This window comes from Oryza sativa, chromosome 9, assembly GCF_034140825.1.
Source record: "Oryza sativa Japonica Group chromosome 9, ASM3414082v1".
NCBI classification, from domain to species: Eukaryota; Viridiplantae; Streptophyta; class Magnoliopsida; order Poales; family Poaceae; genus Oryza; species Oryza sativa.
Window position 1 is genome coordinate 10,186,631 of NC_089043.1, and position 25,664 is coordinate 10,212,294.

A 25,664-nucleotide genomic window follows, 5' to 3' on the forward strand; every position below is an offset into this window, starting at 1 on the left:
ATGTGTAGATGCTTTGCCATTGTGTTCAACCTGAAACTTCAGGCGTTGCAAGTGTTCTAGTGCAGTCATGCTTGTCTCTTCTGCACAAAAGAAATGAAATCTCCTGTGCGAATTCTGCCAAGGCTACGGGCATGAAGATGATCGTTTCTTTAGAAATTTGTCAAGTTAGGTGTTGCTTGTGAATCTTTGTTTTCCTTGTAGAGGTGCAAGGGGTTGACAAGTGAACCTACTTATAGGCTAATTAAGTGGATTAACCCACATGTTGTCCAATTATATGATCTATAAATGAATTGAGGTTTCGTTCAAAAAAAAATAAATGAATTGAGGTTAACCCACTTACACCATTATCTCCCTGACACTAGCTGCCAGCACACTTCAGGAGTGATGGACAAGGTAATTAAGGATCTGTTTACGAGAGCTTCTAGCAATTGCAGAGAAATTCAGAAAATAAATTAGAAAGTCAGATGTTGGGTTTAACAACTTCTTTAGATTCTCAGAAGCAGACTACTAACCAATAGATTCTCAGTTAAACTCTCTTGAACAGGGCTTTAATCGGCACTATAATAAGAGCTAGATCTACGACCTAACTTTATTGGTAGTTTGGTACCAACCACTAGTGCATAGTAGTGACCACTTCCATACGCATTCTTCATTATTTTTTAGCTTTTCTGAAGGATGTAATACATACATCATAAGAGCTTTATTCCTCTGCAATGTACTGGCCTGGTTTCTTCCTTTTGCAGTCAACAATATTGCACCAAAAGTGGCCAGGCATAGGCTGTGTTTAGATCCTTGGATGAAAAGTTTGAGCGTGTCACATCAGATATACGGACACACATTTAAAGTATTAAATATAGACTAATAACAAAACAAATTACAGATTTTGCCTGTAAACTGCGAGACGAATTTATTAAACCTAATTAATCTGTCATTAGCAAATGTTTACTGTAGCACCACATTATCAAATCATGGAGTAAATAAGGTTAAAAGATTCGTCTCGCAATTTACACGCAATCTGTGCAATTAGTTTTTTGTTTTTTCTATATTTAATACTCCATACATATGTTCAAACATTCGATGTGACAGGATAAAAAGTTTTTGCATGGCCATAGTATATAGAGCAGAAATTGTACTCCCTCCGTTTTAAGTTATAAGACTTTATAGTATTACCCACATTTATATAGATGTTAATGAATCCAGGTACACATGTATGTCTAGATTTATTTACTCTCTCCATTCCAAAATATAAGGCATAACTACCCTTGACCCAAAGAACAAGAAACAATTATTATCACCTCTTTGTTTGAATCAATCCAACTAATACAATACATGCTCCCAATAGAATTAAACATCTTGTGAGTGAATGATTTAAAAAAATAATAATTTAGAAGAGAAGAGATGCTAATTAATTACCATGCATGCATGCACGCCTTATATTATGAAACACCTTTAAAAAGTAGTTGTGCCCTATATTTTGGAATGGAGAGAGTATATAAATGTAGACAATACTATAAAGTCTTATAATATAAAACGGAGGAAGTATCTCATTATGAATTCTTTCTTTCAGAAAAATAATAAGGTCGCCTTTGAGCTTTTCTCTCTTTTTTTCGTTGAGCAAAAACGCCGCCTTCCAGCTTACGCAAGGTAACATTAAATTGTACTAGTTGGAGAATGGAGATGCGCCCACACAGTGGAAGGGTAAAGGAAGTCCGAGGTTCAGGCGAGACGGTGGCTTAAAAAGGTGTCAGAGTATTGAATTGCGTAAAATTTTAGTAAATCATGTCAAATACTCCACAATGTAAATGAGCAATTTTATTAAAGTAAAAAAAAAAGACCATTCCACCGAAAACTTGTAGCAATTCTCTGCTATCTCTTTCTTTACTCATTTGTATGTTCGTCTAAAAATTCTCCATTGTATTCCCCAAGACTGGATTTTTCATCTTTTAGTCATTTAAAAAAAACTTATTCTACAAATAAATTCTTAAAAAAATTTATTCTATAAATAGACCCTTTTTGTAGCGCCAACGTCATTGATATTGTGGTCCAATATGACGGCACCAATAACATTGCCGCCAATCCCCTCGCCCTCAGGTGAAAACTAAGCCACTAATGTGAAAGGGATGGCGTCACATTGACACCGAGGACCTATTCCTATCTGTAATCTCCATGCCAACGATGTTGTCACTAAGGATTTATTTGAAATTTTTTATTACAACTAGGTCCTTTTTTATTACAAGTAGGTCCTTTTTTTTAAAAAATAAAAGTTGGTCCTTGATGCCAACGTCGTTCGCGCTGTCATGTTAGACCACGGCACCAATGATGTGTTGGCGTCACGAAATGATCATTTTCTGAATATGTTTTTTAGGAGTTTATTTGTATAATAAGTTTTCTAAATGAATCAAAATGTGAAAATAGAAAAAAAAAAAGCACATTCTGGAGGTCCTACATCCATGAAAATAATCATTTTCAGAATATGTTTTTTTATGTCTATTTCCGAAGGCATGGACTACCTCACCAGCGTTTTCGACTGGTGACTTAGCTATAAGGCATGATGTAGATAAAATTTACATGGATTTGGATTTGGACGGTATTCATTACAAATCCATGGATTTGGATTTATGATTACGGGCCTGTTTGGTACAGTTCCAACTTCTAAATATAACTTCAGGAGTTGAGTCTGGAGTGGAGTTGTGGAGTTGCCTAAACCCAGCTCCACAACTCTAGTACATTTTGTGAGAGAGCTCTACCCAACTCCACTCCCAGTTTTAGTGAAGCTGAAACTGTTTGGCTGAGCTCCAGCTCCAGGAGGGGTGGAGCTGGAGCTGTGCCAAACAGACCCTACGTTGATAAAATTTAGATGAACCCTTTTTTTTCCGTTTTAGTTGAAATATAAATTTTTAAACCGCTGTAGACTTCAAGATAGCTGTGCCAAACAAGGCATGAAAAGTGAGTAGCCCAATGTGCAAATCTTCGGCTCCCTCCGTCGTAAAATATAACAAATTTTAGCTCTCAGAATTTGTCCTAAAATATAACAACATCTGTACTAACATTTTCTTCCCAACCAATCACAAACCTCCACCATTCACTTTTCCCACCTACCTCCACTACTCATCCAATCACAACTCTCCACCACTCACTTATTCATAATTTCTTAATAACCGTGTCCAACTCTAAAACTTCTTATATTCTTGGACGGAGGGAATAGCTGTTAGTTCATTAAGATTATATGGCGACAAATTTTCAAAATATAGCTAATCTGTAGGATGCAAGTGGGGCGCTTGTTTATCACTAATATTCACTATTATTCTTGTTAACTTTTTTCCTAACAAGCAAAAATAGCATGTTTTTATGTAGGTAGTGAGATTACCCACTATCTGAATTGTTTGAGATAAGCAGTACTACACGTACTAAATTTTTATTAATATTCATCTCAACTGTTTGATTTAGGTATATGGAAGTTATAAAAAATCTAGATGCAATCGTATTACGACACATCAGTGTTAGTATTTTACTAAGGAATCTTATAGCCTTTTCCGTTTGAGATATTCTGAAAATGCTGGGGATCGGGCGTCCGATCCAGTGGAAAAAAAACCAGGCGCCCCTCCCCCACCCCCACGCACGCCTTCGCCTGCCTCCCACGCGTCCCCACCACTTGCGCCCCGTTACAACAAATTACCCACATATTATGGAAACGCTCTATTAAGGGAATCCGTTTCAATTTTTATTCCACCAATAATGTTTCATCAAGTGTACTCGTAATGTTTCGTTATGTATAGATCAAATGTTGCAGTGAATTGAAACATCCTTTCGCTATTTGCTGAAATATTGTTTTATATATGGTGAAATAACACACAATTTTTTTGAAACAATTTGTTTCATATGTTCTAGCAAAATGTTCCATGAAGTGATTTGGTTGTGTTTCAGTTTTTTTAAATGATTGAAACATTTTCAATATAAGAAACAATTCCGATCTACTTGTTGGAACAACACCCAATTTTCTTTTAAAAAAAGTTGAGTGCCCGATTTATAGGCGCCGGAGATTTTCTGAAAGAAAATAAGGCTGCTACAGCTGGAAAAGCACCCGAAATAGCCTTTGTTTCAGCCGGGCCGTAGTCGGATTTAGGCCGGGGATACGGGCCCGTATATAAAGCCCGTACCGCACCCACCACGCACCATCGGCCCAAGAATATTCGGCCTCGATCCGACTCGTCGATCTCCCCGTCACCCTCGGCCTCCCCGACTTCTCCCGCCGCCTCCGCCTGCGCCGATCTCCCCGCCGCCGCATCATCATCGCCGGTGAGCACCCCCCGTGCGCGCCTCCTCCCCCTCCTCCACCTTCTTCTTTCTAGATCCGGATGCCTTTCTCTTCGCCTTAACACCAATTGCGATTTGTTTCCACAATTTTTTTTGGGCCACCAACGCGCGTTAGGTTCCGCATCTGTTTCAGCAATTTCTGTGTGCAATGTGGCAATGTCTGCCCTGCCTGCCGCGCTGAAATTTGCTCGATCGGTTGCTTGTTTGTGGATCGTTTCACCGTAGGTGCTCGCACGGGGTTGATGCAATTTGCGGCCATATTTGCATGAACCATGAGCGCAGGATGCGATCACGCGATTGCGCTCTATTTGGTTTGTTCTGCGCTGTCGCGAATAGCAAGTACATATCAGGACTAGACGCGTTTGATCGGCCAATGGCATCCCATCCTTATTTGTCATGTGGAATTAGATTGTTCTTCATTGGCCCTCATGCTTGATGTTCACATGTAGTTCTCATAGATCATATGCTGTTTCTGTATATTTTTTCCCCTTTTTGTATTCAAGCATCTGAAGTACCATGCTATTCTAAAATAAGCTGGATGATCATCTGCTGGAGCCTATGACATCACTTTTTGTTAGTAGTTTTTTTTTTTAATTTCTGGAGAATTTATCTATTAGTCAATCAACTTACCTTATATGCAAAAGCGCACAAGCCTAACTTTTAATAGAATCAGGCAACATTACAACTAGTATCATTTTGTGTACTAGCTGATTTGTCCGTGCGTTGCCATGAAATCAAAGGTTAGACTGAGATTGGGGATTGAGAGCATTTGAATTAGGGAGCAAGAGTTTCACCCAACATTGTGGGGCCCACATGTCAGTGTGAGGGACCACTACAAACATTTAAAGTAGTATATAAAAGGTCTATAGTTGGTTTATGGCGTCAATCATTTAACAGTTACTTTTAAACGCGGAACTGAAAGATCATTGTACACACCAGCATTACCTGTAAACTTTAAACCATGATTACTGAATTATTGATATGTTCATGTTCTGTGTACTGGAAAGGACCATTTCTGAACAATTTGTGTTTGTGAACACATGGTATGCATGTTGTTATGTGTTTAGGTGCTAGAACTTATATTTATTTCGATGAAATATACACAGCAGTCACACGATCTGACTCAGATAACTGACACGCTGCTCTCAATCGCCTTTTGCTTACTCCCTGAGAACCTTTCATAAGCTTAGTGGTATTCTCAAACCCATAGTATCATATAAAGAAATCGTCATTTAACATATCGTTGAAGGCATTAACATATGTCATTGAATTTGTCCTTGAACCGGATGATTCCTAAAGCCACATTACTGCACAAAAAGTAATACTGAAATCATGTTCTGCAAGTTCATAGTGCTTTTGGTTGTCGTTGTAGTTTTGTAAGATTTATGCTTTGCCAACCTTTTTAATGCATTTTTGGGTGTTTATATGTTGTAATGTCTGTTCATTACTGTATATTTCTTAATTTAATGCTATTCTGACTCCTTGCACCTCTATTGGATTTTTTTGGTCACTTTCTGGTTGATAGGGAACATGGAGTTGTCCAATTTGAGAAATTCGGGACTTGATGAAGTTGTCATGAAAACGGGCCAGGCTGCAGGCATTGGTTTAGCTTCTGGCACTGTGTGGGGTGGGGTGGTTGCTATGCATTTCAATGGACCTCACGTTGGCAGTAATGTCAAGTATCCTGAACTGGTTAGAATTGGCAAGGTCTCTGGAAATTATGCAGCAAGCTTTGCACTTCTTGGAGCTACATATGTAGGCATCGAGCAGTCCCTTGAAAATTGCAGGAAGAAGGACTACATTAATGGTGCTGTAGCTGGTTTTACCGCTGGTGCAACTGTCCTGGGTTTCAGAGGTAAACATATTCAACTTAGTTGAATTTCTATACCTGACTTGAATTGAAAAAAGTTCAAAGTCAGCTGTCCAAACATCCTTATCGAAATTGTTTTATGTTGTTTGATTGAATGTTTCTACAGCCAAATCTAACATGAACAAATGCCTTCCATGTTATCCTTGTAAACTGTATTGATCTTCCCTATCTAGTAGTATGCCACATTTATATGAACTGATATTGGTGCATGTTATGCTGTTTCTACTGTGCTAGTTTCTGATTACGTATTCCTTATAATTTAATTGACACTATCACAACTGGAGCACACATATTTCGTGTGCCCCAGCAGTAGAAATAAGCACACAGCCAAAACTATAGCTTAGAGGAATTTATTTGTACACCCAGTTATTTAGTAATCAGCTCAGAACCTTTATGTATCATGCTGAATTATATCTGTGGTTGTTTTGCACATGCCCAAAACCTAAGATTAAACACAGCAAGAGAAGCGCAATGTCAAAATGCATGATAGAAATGTTGTGAGGTCAGAACTCAGAAGTTACCCATATGATGTAAATTAAACCCAACAAAATTTCATCATGAATCATTAAAGCAATTTTCCTGTTAATACCGATGTAGTTACCGGGCCTTAAGCGTCATAGAACATCATCATCTCTTTCTTTTACCTGTTACTATTCCTTTATTATGATTCTAATTTATGGTCATTGGATCATTTTTGTTCGTGAATGACTATCTTGTGCAATGAATTGGATATATTATTGCCAAATTAACAATTATCAACCTTGTGTGCACAGCGAGGAGTCTCCCAACAGCTGTCCTCTCAGGCTGTGCGATCGCTTTGACTTCTGTACTGCTGGATGTGACTGGGATGAAAACTACTGATGAGGAAGCAAAAACAGGAAAAGCGCATCACTAGTCATGCAATTAAGTAAAAGAGCTGTATCTGCAAGTTTACAAACGCTGTTCAGAGAATTACCTTGCTAATTCCAGAGATGCTAATAGCCGCTTGCATGACAAGAGTAGTTTCTTTTCTATCCTATAATCACACTAAACTAGTTTGTTCATATTACAGACAGTAGGGTATATATACACAATGTAGTGGTCTGTTCTAACCACACTCTTGCAAAGGCACTTTTGGCATTTTTCCGTCTGCATCCGGAAAATTGTGAAGTTCAAAGTGTAAATGGAACTGGTACTCAGTTGCTCAAATAGACAAATACAATCATGCACGAAATGTGCCTCATCATTTTGCACAAGTGGTGGATGTTTACTTTTACCGGTGTTACCCGGAGGATTATGTTGATTGTTGACTGTTGGATCTTGCCCTTTGTGTGGGCTTTTCCAGTTTGTGTTTACTATCTATTAATGGGGATTGGGGATGGATTGTGTTGAGCTGGAAACTGCTAGCTGGTTAATACATTTTGCATGTTCTATTGCATCCTTGAAAGCTATGTGCTTTTTTGCCCGAAACAACTGGAGATTGATCTTGATTCCACAGAGCTCCAATTGACTGTTCCTTGATGCTCATACCATCTTTGTTTTCTTGTATTTTAACCCCCGAAAAAATGATTATGCCATGTTGGCAACCAAGCCAGTGCTGTTCTTCAGTTTTTATGTGAAATTTGAACCAAACAAATCCTGCATGCTGAATTGGGTGCCTCCTTCAGCACAAATGTCCAAGATTTTGTTGACTGTTGTTGGCTCTTGCCTTTTGTGTGAGCTATATTCCAGTTTGTGTAATTGTGTTGCCATCTATTAATGGGGATGTGTTGTGGTGAGCTGGAAAGTGCAAACTGGTTAATACATTTCGCATGTTCTATTGCATCCTTTGAAGGCGATGTGCTTTTTTGTTTTACAGAAACAACTGGAGATTGTTCCTGATTCCAGCCAATTGACTGTGTTCCTTGATGATTATACCACTTCACCTTTGTTTTTTTTTAATTGTAACAAAAAGGAAAATGATTGTCATGTTGACAAGCTATTGCTGTTCTTCAGTTTGAAGTGAAATTTTGGTTCATTCAACCAAACAAACTCTACATGCTGAATTTGGTGGCCCTCCATCAGAAATGGTCAATAGAATCAGCATAAAACAAAAGGCATAGAAAAAGCCATATTCTCTGCCTCCTGGGCCCCACACTCTGCCTCCCTCTCTTCCTTCTCCACCATGGATCCGACGTGGCACAACCACATTGGTCCCTCGGATTTCCCTCCTCTCTTCTTGCAGCAAATCCATTGCTGTGCTGTGCAGCCCTGCTGCTCTCTTCTCCCCCTACTCCAAAAACTTCACAAAATCACCCCAAAAAAGATCCATTCTCGGAGCACAAAAGAATCTTTTGCAAATTTGTATCAAACAAAAATGGCAGTTCTTGGTCTATCCACTGCCTTCTCTCCTCCCAGGTCAGCAAAAAATTCCTCTGCCTTCACTTGTTCTGATTTCTGAACAAGAATTTATCCATCCATGCATCATATAATCTATGAAAAATTCTCATGATTCGTTTGTTCTGAACACGAATTTATCCATCCATTGCATCATATCTAACTATCTGTTTTGTCTTTTTCAGAGGTTCTTGTATAGCTGTGAGGATCAGGCATGGCGCTAGGTCAGCAAGGAGCAACCTGTCCCTGAGGAGGAGGAGCGCCGGCGGCGGCGCCATTGGCGTCCGTGCCGAGGTGAGCTTCGTCGACGGCGACGAGGCGAAGCGGCTGGTGGCGGAGGAGGGGTACACGGTGCTGGACATCCGGGACCGGACGCAGCGCGAGAGGGCGCACATCAAGAACTCAGCGCATGTGCCCCTCTTCGTCGAGAACGACGACGGCGACATTGGTAATACTAATACACCACTGCTCTCTCTCTCTCTCAGTTCAGTTCTAGTTTTTTATTTTTTTTTATTTTAAAAGGCCGAACTATGTAGATTCTGACAAATAAAGCAGTCAGATTAAAGGTTAAATTTACTGTATGATTATTGCACCCAATAGACCAGTACTTCAAAAATATTTCACAAAATGGTTTTATCGCTATTAAGAAGATGTTTATGAAAACTGATGGTCAAAGTTTAATATCATTATGATTGTCACATAAATAAAATGATTGGCACAGTGATAAGAGCCTTTTTTATCGCTATTAAGATGTGACTTCTCTAAAATAAAATACTTCCTTGTTTTCAAATAAAAGCATTTCAAGAATTCAGCCAATCGGATGCTTAGAAGCTCCTGGACATCCTAGAAACTTATTATATTTCAGAACGAAAGTACGTTATAGAACCAACGAAGGTAGTATTATATATGCACTAGAAATTATTATTACAATTTTCTCTTAAAAAATAAATACTTTATGTCGGAATCAATCACAATATATTGATCCATTTTTATTTAGATGACGTTGAGTAAATTTCATAAAAGCCCAAGTATTAGGAAGACACACATAACATAAAACTCTAACCCTAGTTATTGTGGTTTGTTTCAAGGAGTCCCATGTTTTGGGGCAAAAAGTTTCAAAAAAAACCCTATACTTATGTAAAATACATATATTTCATTATTACGTATGATTATTTTTTTTCATAAATTCACATTAGTTAACTCAAATACACATTCCTCTCACCTAGTTTATTTTTTCTTAATTTTTCACTGCAAAAAAACTCAACATAACCCTAATTGATGATGACATAATAATTGGCTAAATATACACATAAATGATCATACCAAGATGATAAGCGATTGTTGAAAAGCAGTTAACGCGTATATGTACTAAGAAATATCTCATATTATTTTATAGTTATTATAGATAAATATATTAGTCAAATAGATGATATAAGCTTATAGTTGGGGTTTTATGAAATATTTTGCCCCAAAACCCGAGGTTTCACGAAACATTACAAAAACTAGGGTTTTGTGTTGCGAATGCTCAAAAACATGGGGTTTTATGAAATTTGCTAAGAAAAAAAAGGGAGTTAGTAGATCCTTAAACTTGCTGGCCATTTTGGTTTTTCTTCTAGGAACTATTATAAAGCGCACGGTACACAGCAACTTCGCCGGCCTGTTCTTCGGGCTACCATTCACCAAACGGAACCTAGAGTTCACCAAGATGGTCAAGGATAAGTTCTCGCCGGAGAGCAAGCTGCTGGTGGTCTGTCAAGAAGGGCTCAGGTTGGTGAACAGTGCAGTAGTCGACTTTTGTCATGCCTTTTCTGTATTAGCAGTTTCTTCAGAACAAACTTTAGGTGTGTTTACTTAAATTCAGTTAGTCTTCATATGGCAACAACAATGCAAATATTTATATTACTATTATAAGACAATAGTGGTGATGATGAATCTGCCACCAGCTCCATCACTAACATGTGCGCCATGAATGTCATGTTTACTCTTTGCATTATACTCTCTAGGCTGCAACTTTTTAAAATTTCTAAACATGGTATTTTTCTTTTTTTAAGATAAAAGATCTTGTTTCAATCAAATAAAAATATTTTTTCCAACTAGTACTTATTTTTGTTATTTTCAATAACCCGTTACAACACACTGGCATTTGGCTTGGAACTTAGGAAAAACATAATGTCACACACCAGTTTCAGCAGTTTATTGGCCTTACCCTTCTTTTAACTATATGTTGAAGGTCCACGGGAGCTGCTGATGTATTGGAGAGAGAAGGCTTCCAAAATCTGGCATGCATCAAATCAGGGCTTCAGACACTGAAGCCAGGTACAACCAATTTAAAATTCTTTATGTAATTAATAGAGTATTAATTGTTCATGCAAAGTGTTCCATATTATGACATAATGGCCGTGTTTAGTTGTTTGGCCAAATTTTTTTTGGCATATACATACACACATTTAAAGTATTAAACGTAGACTAATAATAAAACAAATTACAGATTTTGCCTGTAAACTGCGAGACGGATTTATTATGCATAATTAATCCGTTATTAGTAAATATTTATTGTAGCACCACATTATCAAATTATGGCGTAATTAGGCTCAAAAGATTCGTTTCGCAAACTGTGCAATTGGTTTTTTTCGTCCACATTTAATGCTCCATGCATGTGTCCAAATATTTGATGTGACGGAATTTTTAAAAGTTTGAAGGGAACTAAACACAGCAAATGTTTTGCGTGTCGTAGGAACATTTGAATCTGTTGGCAAAAGTGAGCTGCAAAACGCAGGGAAAGCAGGACTTGTGACGGTGCAAGGGAAGATTTCCGCTGTTCTTGGAACTGTGTTGATAAGTAAGATGACTGGAACTATTTTTATCTGAGATAAGTACGTCATGATCATAAACTTGTCTTATGCGAGTTTCATCTACAGGTGCCTACCTTTTCATCACATTGTTCCCTGACCAGGCTGAAAAGCTTTTTGACTTGGCTGGAATCAAATTGTGATCAGAATTGTATCTCTTTTCATGCATTTTGGTTCTCCTCTTGGGGATTCATGTTCCCATTGCAAGGTATGGGATTCTTCATGATTTCAAGCTCAATGTGTGCGTGCGATTTTTACTATTCTGCATATCTAGGGATTAGGGATGCCTTTGTGCCCAGATCAAAGATGTTATAATGACTACTGATGAATCGGTTTGCAGCTTTCTCTCTTTATAATCAAAGAGGTTATAAAATTACTTTCTTTTTGAGAAAAAAAAACATGTTACTATTTGATACATTTATGACATTTTCTGCTCTAATTCAACTACTGAACCGAACAGTACATGGTTATAGCATTTCGTTTGACAGCAACAATGAAAATGCCTTATAACATATTGCAATTGCGAATCATAAAATTTCAGATTTTTTTTCGCTGATCTTTATCTTCACTGATAAATTTAAGATCAACTATGCATATCCATCGATATGAAACATAATAAGATAAATGAATTGATATTGAATGAACTTAATATTTCAACTAGCAAGCCAGAGGACATGTTCATGTTTTGATTTCAACCCATAGAAATCCATTCTCCTATGATCATTTAAAACCTTAAGTAGCTGAATGCAAACTAATTTCCTGTTTTATTGTTTTGCTGCAGGTTAACTTAGGCGGACTTGGGGAGATCTTTTCATGATGAAAAGAAAGTTAGGCTCAGTGTGTAATATGTAGGGAATTGTTGGCATATCCAAATGTATTTCCTCTTGAATACATTATTTTGCTCGCATGCATCCTCTCCTTTTCCAATTGTATGTTTGGTTTATCGAATTTTTGTTGTTCCGACAAAAAAATTAGGCCCTTGCAGAGTAATGGTTCAGGATTTCAAGCTGAGCACAGAATAGAAAGTTTAACAAAAAAAAGAAAGTGTAGTCTGTAGATTGTAATACCAATAACATCTGAAAACCACAAGCTATGTAATTGTACCTTTATGCGTGTGATGTTTTTAACTACAATCAAACAATAGTCAGTGAAACCAAGTCTAAGAGGATTGATCATTGATGCCAGTTGATGTTGCCTTTTCAGATTATTCCTGGAATCTAAATGAACCATGGGATGCAACAACAAGAGTAACCCTTTTAAAACCTTTTTTTATATATACAAAAAGAAAATGATATTAGCTCAGGAAGAAAGGAGGAACACAAACATCATCTGAAGCCATCAAGCCAATACTATTAAATGAATGGGTAATATCTAACATTCTATGACCAAAAGAATTGTGTAATAGTGAAACCCATACTGTTTGCTGAATGTATTTGGAACTGGAAGCATCACATCTGGAAAAAAGGAAAAACAGAGAACCAAACCAGAAAACAATGTCACTGAGATGACTGCCAAGTATACATTCCAATCCAACTGAACAAATATGTTACACAACTAATTAAACAAAAAAACATGCTGGTACGGTGGTAAATAATATATGCTTCATATGAACACCAATAAAATTTCTTCACATATGCTGTTATCGTACAAAATTTGTTTAGTTGCAAAGTGAAATTGCATTGGAAGGTCTTTCCACTTTGTTGCAAATATCTAGCCTTAAAGTTTCCCTCAGTCTACAGGTGTTCACAAAGTTACTTCAGCCTCAGAGGTACCCACTTTGCCATCAACCAGTCTGGAAATATCTGCTAGATGCCTATGCTTTATTCACACGGATGGGTTGTCCTTCCAATTCCTGAAATCACATTCAGTTGCAAATAAACCGCAAGCATGCAACAATATGAGGTTTTAGACTGAGTCATACAAATATCATTTTAAGGTATATTGGAGGATTTCAAGCTGGGTAATCAAAGAGAATGCATGTGTACTCATTAGCTCAGGAGCTAGTCATCACAATTCAGCCTGGAAACTGCAGCAGATTTCCTTTCTCTTTGATATGGTATGCAGAAGACATTTTTCGAACAATTTTGTGATAATCCATGCAATGAAATACCAAATTATAGAAATGGACTAAAATGCATAGGACATCATAAATAAGATTTGGTTTTGTACTTTTGTATGATACACTTCAAACATTATGGCAATATGGCATTAGTGAATGCATATAAGGTCATTTGATGCTAGTATCTGAACATGTCACACTGACCAAGTTACTTTTGATTATCCTAAGAAAGAGATGGCATAGGTCTCAAGTTACCACACCACATTATGCTTTTGATTAGCAAGTGCGATGTACTATAGGCAAAAAGAAACTGGCCACCTGCAGACATGGTAATGGTTACATAAAAGAAGCTTACCGCATTGTTGAAAGTAGAAACTGCAGCCTGAACTTCTTCCTCTGAAGAAAAGGTGACAAAACCATATCCCTTGGACTTTGCAGTTCCTGGAATCCGGGACACGGTGGCACTGAGAACCTCTCCCTTTTCAGAGAAGAAGTTTTTAAGCATCTCTGTGGTCACGCTCTTTGCAAGATTACCAACGTAAACCTTGTACTGACTGTCCACAAATACAGGCTCTGGTTCTGGTGCAGACCGATCAATGTTAGGCAAGAAGCTCTCCGTCACATTAACCTTAATTTTTCTACCACCGACCTCCTGATAAAGAAGAAATAAATCAGTACGCATGTCCTGGAACAATAATTGCAAATGACAACAGTATCAATGCAAATGATTGAATCTTACAGTTTCATTCAGGCTCTCAATTGCAGCATTAGCCTCCTCCGGTGTGCTCATCGTGACAAACCCGAAGCGCCTACTCCGGCCAGTGTATTTGTCAAACATAACCTGCGCAAAACAATCGGTGCAAACCCCCAATTACATCGGAGAGCAACATAACCCGGCACATTTCAGCAATCAATTCAGCACACCATAGCCAGTTGATTTGAGTAATTTATAGCTTCTACTATAATACAGCAGCAGCAGCAAATTATGACAGTGTAGTTCTGTTTCTCTTTTTTGTGCCAACATCTTTCTTGAGAGATTTTGTGCCAACATTTTGATAAGTTGTACTCATCCATTTCGACATCAATCAATACAGTAAGCTAATAAAGGCACGCATTAAACTTCCATGAACCAGAGTAATGCTTAGAATACTCATCAAAGAGAAAGAACTAAACTAGAGTAAATTTCATAAAGAAAAAAAATTTTAAAAAAAACAAAAAACGGGAGCCCGAGAAGCAATTGAGCGGGGGTCAGGTGACTACCTCGGCGCGCTCGACGGTGCCGTGGTCGGCGAACATGGCGGCGAGCTCGTCGTTGGTGACGGTCCTGGGGATGTTCCCGACGTAGAGCTTCCGCGCCGCCACCTCCTCGGGCGCCTCGAGCACCGACGAGGAGGCGACCACCCGCACCACCACCGCCGGCTGCCGGCGCCTCGCCCACCACCGCGCGGCCCCGACGGTGAGGCGGGAGGGGCACCGGCAGGAGCTGCTGCGGTGGTGGAGGGCCGCGGCCGGAGGGGTTATGAGGGAGGAGGAGATGGTGGTGGTGGTGGTGGTCGCCATTGGTGGAGAGGTAGGTAGTGAGCGAGGTGGCGAGGCGAGGGGAGGAGGAGGACGTTATCCGGACCGGCGTTTGGTGATAAAACCCTCTCCTGCAGTTCTGCATCGCTGGATGCTATGCAGGCCGATATTTTGGCATTTGGACTATGAAACTTTAGGTTTCTAGCAAAAAAAAAAGACATTGGAGAAAATTAGTAAATTGTATAAAACCACATGTTTTGTGGTTAAATTGGTAGAAAATCATACACAACTTGACACTTGTCAATTGTCACCTAACTATTATGGTATTAATTAATGTTTCACAAAACAATACTATTAAAAAAATATAATTCTTACCCATAGGATCCACCTACAGATGACGTAGGACATAAAGATGGCCATGGCCACTTCATTTGGTAGCTGGTCTACAGCGTAAGAATTCATACATAGTGCAGTTTTGTAAAACGCTAATAACATAATGCCTGTAGTTAAGTTGTAAATGTCAAAGTATGTGTACTTTTCTGCAACCGTGACAAAAAAACATATGGTTTTATGTAATTTTCTCAAAATTTTAAAAATATAATGTGGGCCAATATAAAGTGCTCCCTCAATTTAAAAATATAAACACTTCTTTCAATTTCAAAATATAAGCCTTTTAGATTCTTTACAAAAATTATGACAAACAAAAACCCATGTTCTTAGTCACTTTAGTTGTCAAATTTTAAATTGCTTCAAATCCCTCCTCAAGCATCTAATCGATTGAAAATGCATATATTTTTTTATTAACATGTGTGTCTCAAAATGTTTATATTTCATATAATTTTTTAAGTCCTATAGTATTTATATTCTGAAATAAAAGAAAGAAAATTTATGTAAAAATATTATTAATTCTAACATTATTCAGGGTATCATCATCACATCCCATATGAGTGCCATGGAGATTATAAGAACTTAAGAAGCATAGTATATAAGATTGTGTTGGCCAAGAGGTGGGCAACAAAATAAGTGGTGTTACAAACTTTGGAGTTTGGTCGCTAGACGTGTGTTTTATTTTATTTTCCTTCAAACAATTAATGCACAATAATCTTTCTCTGAGTTTAAAAGTTGTTATTCTTCACTATTAGTTTTTTTTATACTAATCTAATAAAACTCTAAACCTTATTCCGCAAACAATTCGTGTTGATATGGGCATATAACAAACTAGTATTCCTCTCGGTCATGTTCTGATTTACAACTTATTTCTATTTTTTTAAACGTAGAGACTTACAACACGTGCACAGTCACTCCCATAAAAACACACACGCTCACTCTACCCCCTACGAGCACCTCCAAAATACCACTTATTTCTTTCAAATAAAGATGTTTTATGTGTACGAAATTCACTCCAAACCATTTATAGTTCTTAAAAAAATTATTGAAACATTATTTTAAAAATTACATTAATTTACTTTTAAAATTTTAAGTTGATACTACTTAATTAATTATACATTAATAAGCTGTCTTGTTTCCGTGCATGAATGAGTCACCACTCACTACTACTCCCCCTCAAAAAAACTCAACTTCTAGAGTTTGAATTTCGTCCCATAAAAAATCAACTTCTACCATCATACTTATCCTCAGCACGTAAAACGAGAAACTTTATTTCTTTAATATCCTTTACCTACCCATCACTCTTACTTTTTTTTCAATTATTAAGGGTATTTTAGTTATTCTCACTCTGCACTATTGCTATCTTGGGATGTTAGGAATGAGTTTTTTTTTAAGGACTGAGGGAGTAAGGTTTAACTTGTCAAACGAATTGTCTGGACCGTCCATCCGTGGATGGACCGTCCTGATCTCCCCACCGAGAGGCCATGAGCAGTACACTTGTTCAACGTCTTCGTCCTCCCGCCGCTGAGAGCTCACTCACCTCTCCAATACGCCCAACCCCCACAAAACCCTAGCCCTCGAATCCCAAATCCCCGACCCCGCGCCATGGACGACGACGCTGGCGACGGCGCCGCTAGCGGCGGGACAAAGAGGAAGGTCACTGCGGCGTCGTCGTCGGCGGCGGCGAAGGGGAAGGCGGCGGGGAAAGGGAAGGCCGCCTCTAAGGCGTCGGCGTTGGCCACGGCCAAGGAGAGCAGCCTCCTCAAGCAGAGTTAGCCCTGGCCTCGCGCGCAACCTCCCTACCCTTTGCTTCTTTCGAGGAATTGGTTCATGTTTTTCGGCTCTTTGGTTTGACGATTCTTGTGGGGGGGGGGGGGGGTTTCCCCCCTTTTTCTCGGTGCTGTGCTGCAGAGTCGCCTGCTGAATTCTTCGCGGAGAACAAGAACATCGCGGGGTTTGACAATGTGAGCTATATATCCTGTTGATTGCTGGTTTACTGGGGTGAAACGGTTAATACTGATGCATTAGTCTACTCTCAAGTTAAATGGTTAAAAATGTTAAATACATAAATGATGTCCATTTTTTATCCTAGCTTCGGCATAATATTACTTGATAGCTAACATGGAATGCACTGGTGTTCAGTTGGCGAGAACAGAAAATATCAGTTCCTTGATTTAATCGCTAGGCAGCATGAACCATAAGAAATTAAGAATAGTTGTAGGAGGAAATCTAGTATATATCATACTTGAAGGTTTTGATTGACACAAAAAATGCTGGACAGCCTGGAAAGTCACTGTACACAACGATGCGGGAGTTAGTTGAGAATGCCCTTGATTCAGCCGAGTCCATCTCTGAGCTCCCTGACATAGAAATTATAATGTAAGTGATAATCAAGTTCAGTGTTTTGGGTATTTTCCTCTGCAATGTGGGTTATCACCCTAACAGCCTTTATATTATACTTCGATAGAGAAGAGATCACGAAGAGCAAGTTCAACACAATGATAGGGCTAGTTGATCGACAGCGTATTGATGAAGAGCTCTATGATGACTTTGAATCGGCTAAGGCTCGTGAGGTATTATTACGACCTACAATTTATTACTTGAAACAATGTTAGCTGAATTAACTTCTTATTTTCTTGATGACCTTTCTAATGAAGATTGCCTACTTGTCTTTCTGGATCATCCATCTTTTCACTTTTCTATTCTGACAGTACCTTATAATTTTCACAACATGTAGAAACGCCTTGCCAAAGAAGCACGCTTCCAAGAAACACAAGCCAAAAATGCTGCTCTTGGGAAGAAGGTTAAGGAGGCTCCAGCTGCTCGAGGGAAAGGTCGGGGTGAGGCTGCATTTTTTAGGGTGACTTGCAAGGTATTCCATGATGACTAAGTTTTTATGATGAAAATCTATATTACTAGCTTATAATCTCGAATGCTTTCGTGGACTTAGGATAATGGTCGAGGTATGCCACATGATGATATCCCAAATATGCTTGGTAGAGGTATGTTTTGAATGTTGATATTGATAAAAAATAATGGAACAGATAAGCGTGACAATTTTACTAAACTAAGGATAGCAAAATGCTCTACGATATCACTAAATCTGTTTAAATTTGGTGCAGTGTTATCGGGCACAAAGTATGGTTTGAGGCAAACACGTGGAAAATTTGGTCTTGGTGCTAAAATGGTAAATTTTCTGCACACATACTATTAAGTTTTCTATACCCTAGTTTTCTGGCAACTGTCCTTTTTATCAATAACATGTAGCATCCGTGCTTTCTAGGGAAAAAAATGCAGTTTATTATCAGATTTTGCCCTTCTTTTCATAAAATTTTTTTGACATGCTTTCATTATTTTGGTTCATAGCTGAATGCTTTATTATTTGGGTTGTGTACTTGTGTACTGCATGAAAACATCGATCGTCGTGTGCTTTTCTTCATTATCCTTTTTTTTCTATCCTAAGTCCTAAGTATTAATGTAGAGAGAAAACAGTAAGAAACTAAAAGTTTTGACTTGCAGTCAAGGTTATCACTGGCATTGCCATGTTGTCCTGGTCACCAGGGCCTTTCGCATAGGCTAGTCAATGATGGGGAGGAGAGGGGAGGACAGGAGGAAGGGATAGCATTTGGGGATTGGAGGGCTTCATGGATACAGACTCTCCAGTCATTGCCGTTCCTCCTTTCTACCAGTGCTGTTGCCTGTCACCCCTCTATTCCACTATCGTGTCCCTATGTATACAGCTGGTAGTTATCTGGAGAAGGGATGTGACAAGGGGAGGGCGACAGGAAGATGAACGGCGGGGATATAAAATTCACTCAACTTCAGGGTTCCATGGAGCAGTAGCAGCAGCAGAGGTGCTACCATGAAGGGGAGAGGGAGAGGGAGAGGGAGATAGATGGCGGCTAGGAGTTGAGGCATGGGGGAACAGGCTAGCAGGTCACAAGATGATTATAGAGGGTTTTGCTTAAATGGAATTTCGGGCTTAAGTTGAATAGGCAGTGAGCTTTGGGAGTCTGGCCTAACTATCATATATCCTCATTTTCTCTTCATTATATGTGGACATATGTTCTGATTAGTTTAATTTAAGTCATCTCTAAGGCTACGTTCTTTCCCTTAGGTTTAAAACGAGAAAGCTCATTAGCACATAATTGCTGCGTTCTTTCCCTTAGGTTTAAAACGAGAAAGCTCATTAGCACATGATTAATTAAGTATTAATAATTATAAACTTGAAAAATGGATTTATTTGAATTTTTTAAACAACTTCTATATAGAAAATTTTGCAGAACACATACCATTTGATAGTTTGAAATACGTGCTAACGGAAAATGAGGAAGTTGAAATTGGAGTTGAAGAAAAGAACTAAGCCTAACTCTCGTTATGGCGTGGGTCATGGGGCTTGCTTGTGTGAGCGCCATGATAACCTTGGTCACAATCACGAATAAACAAACAACTATTTACGATAAGCTCAACCATGTATCTATGATGCGTAGGCCTTAGGAAATTTTGCCTGTAATGTAGGTAGCTGCCAGTAGCAGATTGTGAAGGCAAGATGTGCAAGACTAATACTGTGATGGATTTTTTCTTTTGTTCTGTTACTCGGTAGTTGTAGACATATTGCAGCTGTGGTTCTTTATTGGCTATTCGTTCTATCTACTTTAATTTTATTGCAGTTTGTTGGTGAATTTCAGTGGATTTAATGTGAATCAGTTAATTAATTAAACAGGCACTTATATGGTCAAAGATGAGCACAGGCCTTCCTATTGAGATTAAGTCATCAATGAAAGGCCAGAATTTTATTTCATTTTGTCTTCTTGATATCGATATTCATAAGTAAGTACATTTTGTTGGGTCATCGGCTCAACACAGGAGCTGATTTGTTGGTCACTACCTTTTACCTTATTGTAAACATAAACAGTTCTTTTTTGGAGGTAAACATATAGAGTTTATCATGACTAACATTGATCCCCACAATTTAGGAATGTCCCTCATGTTCATTTACATGAGAAAAGGGAGAATAAAGATCGCTGGCATGGGGCGGAGCTTCAAGTTATAATTGAGGGGAATTGGACAACTCATCGTGTGAGAATCATATTTTCTTTCTTTCTCTTTTCTGAAATTGAATCATGGAACTGCACAGTGGAGAAAATCACAAGTTATCTTTTGCAGTCAAAGATACTACATTACATGCGTCAGATGGCTGTCATCACACCATACGCTCAATTCCTTTTTAGATTTCTCTCAGACTCACCCGAGTATGAATCTTCTCCTCTGTTCTTTTGAGTTCTACTAAATTGGTGATCTTCTAATTCCTTTTGTTATGGCTATGGTTTTGTAGCAAAAATTTGACAATACAGTTTGCACGGAGGACAGATGTTATGCCTCCTATTCCTCTTCAAACTAAGCATCATCCTTCTGCTGTTGATTTACTGCTGATAAAGCGCTTAATATCAGAGACTACAAAGCAAAACCTTTTGCAGTTCCTCCAACATGAGTTTGTGAATATTAGCAAATCTCATGCTGAACGTTTGATCGGTGAGATGCATGATATGCAGTGTGGGTTTTTGGGGTAGTCTATGAAAATAAACAATAAAGCAATATAGCTTCTTTGGTAACAATCAGCATTATTTAGCGATTGTGATGTAAATTACCTCTGGCAAATTCATGCTGTCTTTCTTTATAAACATATTAGCTTATTAAGTTTGACTTATGTTTCATTTTTTTTGCTGTTTGCAATATACATGACTGTATACTGAAACAGTACATCCTATTTGGAACCTAGTTAGTGGCTGAAAATCCTTTGCATAATTTTGTTCTACCTAAACCTGTTGTTCTTGTTATTAGTTCTATATTTTTTTTTTCGTATTTCATATTTTCAAATAAACAGGGGAGATGGGGCCTGATTTCAGTGCAAAAACGACAGTTAAGAGTCTTACATCACAGCAATTAGTTCGGATACATCAGTTATTTCGGCAGGCAAAATTTGATGATCCCAGTGGCAATGTATGTACCCTGTCCACCTTGATCTGTGTATTTTCTCTTTATTTCCTACTTCTTTCACAAATATGCAGTTAGTGATTACAAAATATAGAAACCAACCAATTCTGTAGTGTCTTAGTCCTGCAGGTGAATACAATTTACGTCTAGGTATCATAAAAGAGCTGCACCCTGATCTAGTTGCTACGCATGCAAGCAGGTATACCATTGAACTATACAGTGTCGATGACTACATGTTGAATGCCCCTATGACACAACGCTATTCTCTAGCCCACAGGTTTTTGAAGGTCATCCATTCATCGTTGAAGCTGGAATAAGTATTGGTGGAAAAGATGTTAAACATGTAAGAGAATCATTCTGCTTTTACAAATAACCCATTTACCCACTTTAACTATTGTTAAAATTTGGTTTTCGAATTGCAAAACCCAGTGTTTGATATTCCTCAACTCCGATGGCAGTAAATCCACCTCAGTTGACATAGCATCTACTTGGACAAGTTTACTCACACGCTAGCGCTTAATCATCTACTTGTTAGCTATACATGCATCTTAATGAATTGGAATAGTTATTCTCCTCCATCCCTTGCTCTGTCTCTCCTCTTGTCCGATTCGCTGACATGGCATATTGGCATAAACTTGGAAATGTTTACTCACACGCAAGCACTTGATCATCTCCTTGTTAGCTACTACATGTCATGCATTTACAAAAAATGAAGTAATTATCCATCCCAGGTAGCTAAGACTATGAAGCTGTTGGCATATATGTTTATATGGCTTCTCAGTTCTTCTTAGAGCACTTGGAACAATCCTTTTCTGTTTATCTCTTATGTTGTACTTAAATTTTGATATAAACTAGCTAAAGGCCCATGCATTGCAAAGGATATTTTAAGAGATAAATACAAAAGAAAAAAAATTACAAGTTTATAGCATAGTTAGTTGATTAGGCATATAATGCCATCTCCAAAGGCAGCCATTTTAAAATATGCTGCTAAATCACATCTTTTTATCCTCTTCATCTATTTCCATAAGGCATATGGTCAGATAACAATGCCAGGATCAATCATGTGTGGAGACCTTATAGCCGAAAATGTCAGCTTGTGGTGTTCGAGGCAGACTCAGACACCACCACTAACATCATTTAAAGTAGTATAGATATAGATATCTGGATTAGCCTCATTACCTGATTTTATTTTTATATTGAATCAAACTCCTAGAAGGGTCTGGTTTTTCATTAAATAATGACTCACTTTGGAATGAAAAAAATTATGGCATTATGAAGTTGCAGTGAGCAATTTTTTTTTTTTGGGGTGGGGGTGTGTGGGGGGGGGGTTTGGAAGGGATTACCAAATTCAATTGCCTTGAAAATATAAGAAGAATAGTCAATCTTGGCTATTATCTGAGATTTTGTTGGCTCAGATTAGATTTTTAAAGTTACCTGCATATCCAATATCCCCAGAGTTGTTCCATTTTACTGATTCAGTTAATGAATATTAGTCCACATGAGTAAACATGTTACTTTTTTTACTAATATCATGCACTAAGTCCCAATTATGAGGGATCGCATCTATGTCCTGCATTTTCCTTGCTGACAAGCATACCGACGATTGGAATTCTCATATCTGTTGTATTCAGGGTCTAAACATTTTTAGATATGCGAACCGAATCCCACTTCTCTTTGAACAAGGTGCTGATGTCATCACAAGAACTGCTTTAAAAAGAATCAAGTAAGATTTCTTTTGTATTCGCAGATTCACTTCAACTGTAGTTCTAGATGTTGGCTCACATTTATAACTCTTGCCTTTCCTTGTCTTCTAGTTGGAGCAGCTACAAAATAAATCAACAGCAGGACAAGATTGGTGTCTTTGTTAGCATTGTAAGTACAAAGATACCTTTTAAAGGAACTGGAAAAGAGTACATTGGGGATGACATAACCGAAATAGCATCTGCTGTTCAGGTAGATCCACACATACCATATTTATTCTCTGTGAGGTCATGTAATAATGATCCTTTTCCCCCTTCAGTCAGCCCTTAAGCAGTGTTGTCTTCAACTGAAGTCAAAGATAGTAAAGAAACTACAGGCTCGTGAACGGCAGGACAGGAAAAGGAACCTAAACAGGTGATTTCTCCACCCGTATATCTATGCTGAAATATTTGGCATATGGTAATGTCTATTATTATTATTAGCATGGGTTCAAACTGTTGTTATTTTGAATTTTTTTATGTTATTCTGAAATCTGAATCTGTAATTTTGCTTAAGGACATATCCGTGATGCTTGTTGAATGTTGGGTAAGGTTTTGGTGGCATCATTGATATCAGGTTCACAATGGATAGTATGGACAAATAATAGCTTCGCACAACCTTGGCAGTATTCATTTGTCAGGCTAGATTTTTTTGGCACGTGCATGTGCGTTTCTGCAGTGGCAGCACTCATGATTTATTCATAGATCTAGTTAGGGACAAATATTAATTCGGAGTGCTTTATCACATGACAGGAAGCACTTTGCAAGTACGTATATGATATATTTACGTGCTCTCTTTTCCATTTGCAGATACATTCCTGATGTTGCGAGGGCAATTATGGAGACTCTGGGAGAAATTGCAGATGAGTCTCCCCCAAAGAGGCCACGTTATGATAAGGAAGATGAGGAACTCCTTGAGAAAGTAAACTCTGAGGAGGTGACAGAGATGACCTTTAGGGATTGCTTAACACAACATGTTGAACAGGTAAGAAAAATGCTCAAATGCTTGCTCTGTTTTAATTTAGTGTCAGTAGCAACGCATGTCTTGTTCTGGTCAATAGCAAAGCATGACTAGAGTCTTTCACCTTTCTTTTACGAACTAGCAGCAGCATTTGCTCTAATAGACATCTGGTTCAAAATGACTATTATTTCTGAAATGCATTTTGGCATCTCAATGGTTAAAATCCTAGAACCCTGATGACATTTCAATGGTTAATTCTGTTTCAAATTGCTAACGGGGTTAGGCCATGAATCCTGATGGAAACTAGGTCCCAAATGTCCTGCTACTATCTACCGTTTTGAGTTTTTTTTACACTGATTTTTGATGGTTTTAACATGAAACAACAACCAGGTTGATTATGAAATGGCATTGGAGTACGCCATGCAGAGTGGAGTAAGCGAGGAACCTCGTGAAGCATTATATTTAAACTCCCTTGAAGGATCTTACAAGTTTATCGATTTCCAGAGCCCTGTTTTTGTGTTCAGATTTATTCCTTGAGAGTGCAACTTGCATGTCCATCTGTTGCTAGGTTGATTAATATTTACTTCCCATAATCCCATTGTACTGCGGATGTTTTATGAACCTTTTGCCGATTCAGCAGTCATGACCGCAAGTTTGTAACTTACACATTATAGATTTTTAGAGTAGTTTAGGTCCATGATATGTTTGTTGCATTCATGGAGATTTTTATTTTTCAATTTTTCTTTAACATATGGGAGTTCACTTCTACCCATTCAATTTTAGGAATAGGAAACATTAGAGAGTGTGTTTGCTGGTATGATTATAAGTTATACTACATAATTATGTGTTAAATTGATTTAGATCCAAGATATGCTTGCATACTGCGTTATTCGAGAACAGCCTTGTAAACAGACTATGGACGTCACGGACTGGAGGGTGGCTGTGAACGGCGATGTCCCCTTCGGCCGAGACCTGTGGTTCGAGCCAAGCGAGGAGTCGATATATCACCTTGAGGGAAGACACATATTTGTTATCGGATATTGTACTTGTTAAAATATATATTTTTCGTTGAATAAGAGAGAAATAGGGTGAGAGGTTAGAAATACCCCTAGCGGCCTAGCTTCATATATCAGTCCGCCATTTCTCTTCCCTCTCTCCGTATTACCTCCAATCCCCACCGCAGCGCCAGCCCCGCCTATCTTCCATCGTGGCCGTGGCGGCATGACCCCGACTTTCACTGCGCCCGGCCTTGCCGCGCAGTGTCGCACGCGATCATGCCGGCTTGGCCTTCCGCCCGATCCTGTCAGGGCATTCACAGTGCGTCACGAAAGTTTTTATGTTTCTCACATGCCACCTAGACCAAGAACAATACTAGCTACATGTTCCACGAAGTTTTGGTATTCCTCACATGCCACCTAGACCAAGAACAATACTAGCTAGATGTTCTATAATGCAAACTCCGCAAGACCACAATACAAGAAGCTTAGTGGGTCCCACCAATACCACTTTTCTCTTTTCACTTTCCCCTCTCCTCTCCTCTCTCTCTCCCTCTCTTCCTTTTCCAACCACAGAGAGCCGAGCGGCAGCTCGACGGCGCCGGCGCCAAGCGGAGCGGTGG

General features: G+C 38.5%; 4 protein-coding genes across 5 annotated transcripts; 3 read left to right on the forward strand and 1 right to left on the reverse strand.

The window, feature by feature from the left end:
• Positions 1-4,174: 4,174 nt before the first annotated feature.
• LOC4346603 (outer envelope pore protein 16-3, chloroplastic/mitochondrial) lies at positions 4,175-7,419 on the forward strand. Its single transcript, XM_015755986.3, has 3 exons — positions 4,175-4,296; positions 5,840-6,169; positions 6,958-7,419. Exons 2-3 carry the CDS (start codon positions 5,845-5,847, stop codon positions 7,077-7,079), a joined length of 447 nt encoding a protein of 148 aa, XP_015611472.1. The 5' UTR covers positions 4,175-4,296; positions 5,840-5,844; the 3' UTR covers positions 7,080-7,419.
• An 883-nt stretch (positions 7,420-8,302) lies between these two features.
• Positions 8,303-12,378, forward strand: LOC4346604 (rhodanese-like domain-containing protein 9, chloroplastic). Its single transcript, XM_015755214.3, has 7 exons — positions 8,303-8,560; positions 8,725-8,987; positions 10,156-10,306; positions 10,770-10,855; positions 11,274-11,378; positions 11,458-11,596; positions 12,170-12,378. Exons 1-6 carry the CDS (start codon positions 8,328-8,330, stop codon positions 11,529-11,531), a joined length of 912 nt encoding a protein of 303 aa, XP_015610700.2. The 5' UTR covers positions 8,303-8,327; the 3' UTR covers positions 11,532-11,596; positions 12,170-12,378.
• A 618-nt stretch (positions 12,379-12,996) lies between these two features.
• LOC4346605 (30S ribosomal protein 2, chloroplastic) lies at positions 12,997-15,092 on the reverse strand. Its single transcript, NM_001422713.1, has 4 exons — positions 14,708-15,092; positions 14,187-14,288; positions 13,803-14,099; positions 12,997-13,240 (listed from the first exon to the last, which is right to left on the reverse strand). Exons 1-4 carry the CDS (start codon positions 15,005-15,007, stop codon positions 13,202-13,204), a joined length of 738 nt encoding a protein of 245 aa, NP_001409642.1. The 5' UTR covers positions 15,008-15,092; the 3' UTR covers positions 12,997-13,201.
• A 1,783-nt stretch (positions 15,093-16,875) lies between these two features.
• TOP6B (DNA topoisomerase 6 subunit B-like) lies at positions 16,876-24,924 on the forward strand. Of its 2 annotated transcripts, none has more exons than XR_010734807.1 (19): positions 16,876-17,123; positions 17,264-17,316; positions 17,634-17,731; positions 17,820-17,925; positions 18,090-18,224; positions 18,303-18,354; positions 18,475-18,539; positions 20,076-20,182; positions 20,329-20,431; positions 20,519-20,604; positions 20,688-20,884; positions 21,237-21,352; positions 21,460-21,545; positions 21,617-21,689; positions 22,978-23,069; positions 23,161-23,299; positions 23,371-23,461; positions 23,896-24,070; positions 24,437-24,913. XR_010734807.1 is itself a non-coding variant. In NM_001422712.1 (19 exons), the coding sequence occupies exons 1-19, from the start codon at positions 16,958-16,960 to the stop codon at positions 24,581-24,583; spliced, it is 2,091 nt and encodes a 696-aa protein (NP_001409641.1). In that variant the 5' UTR covers positions 16,876-16,957; the 3' UTR covers positions 24,584-24,924. The 2 variants fall into 2 exon arrangements, 1 of the variants encoding a protein (NP_001409641.1); NM_001422712.1 differs by having other exon boundaries at positions 23,367-23,461; positions 24,437-24,924.
• Positions 24,925-25,664: the final 740 nt, after the last annotated feature.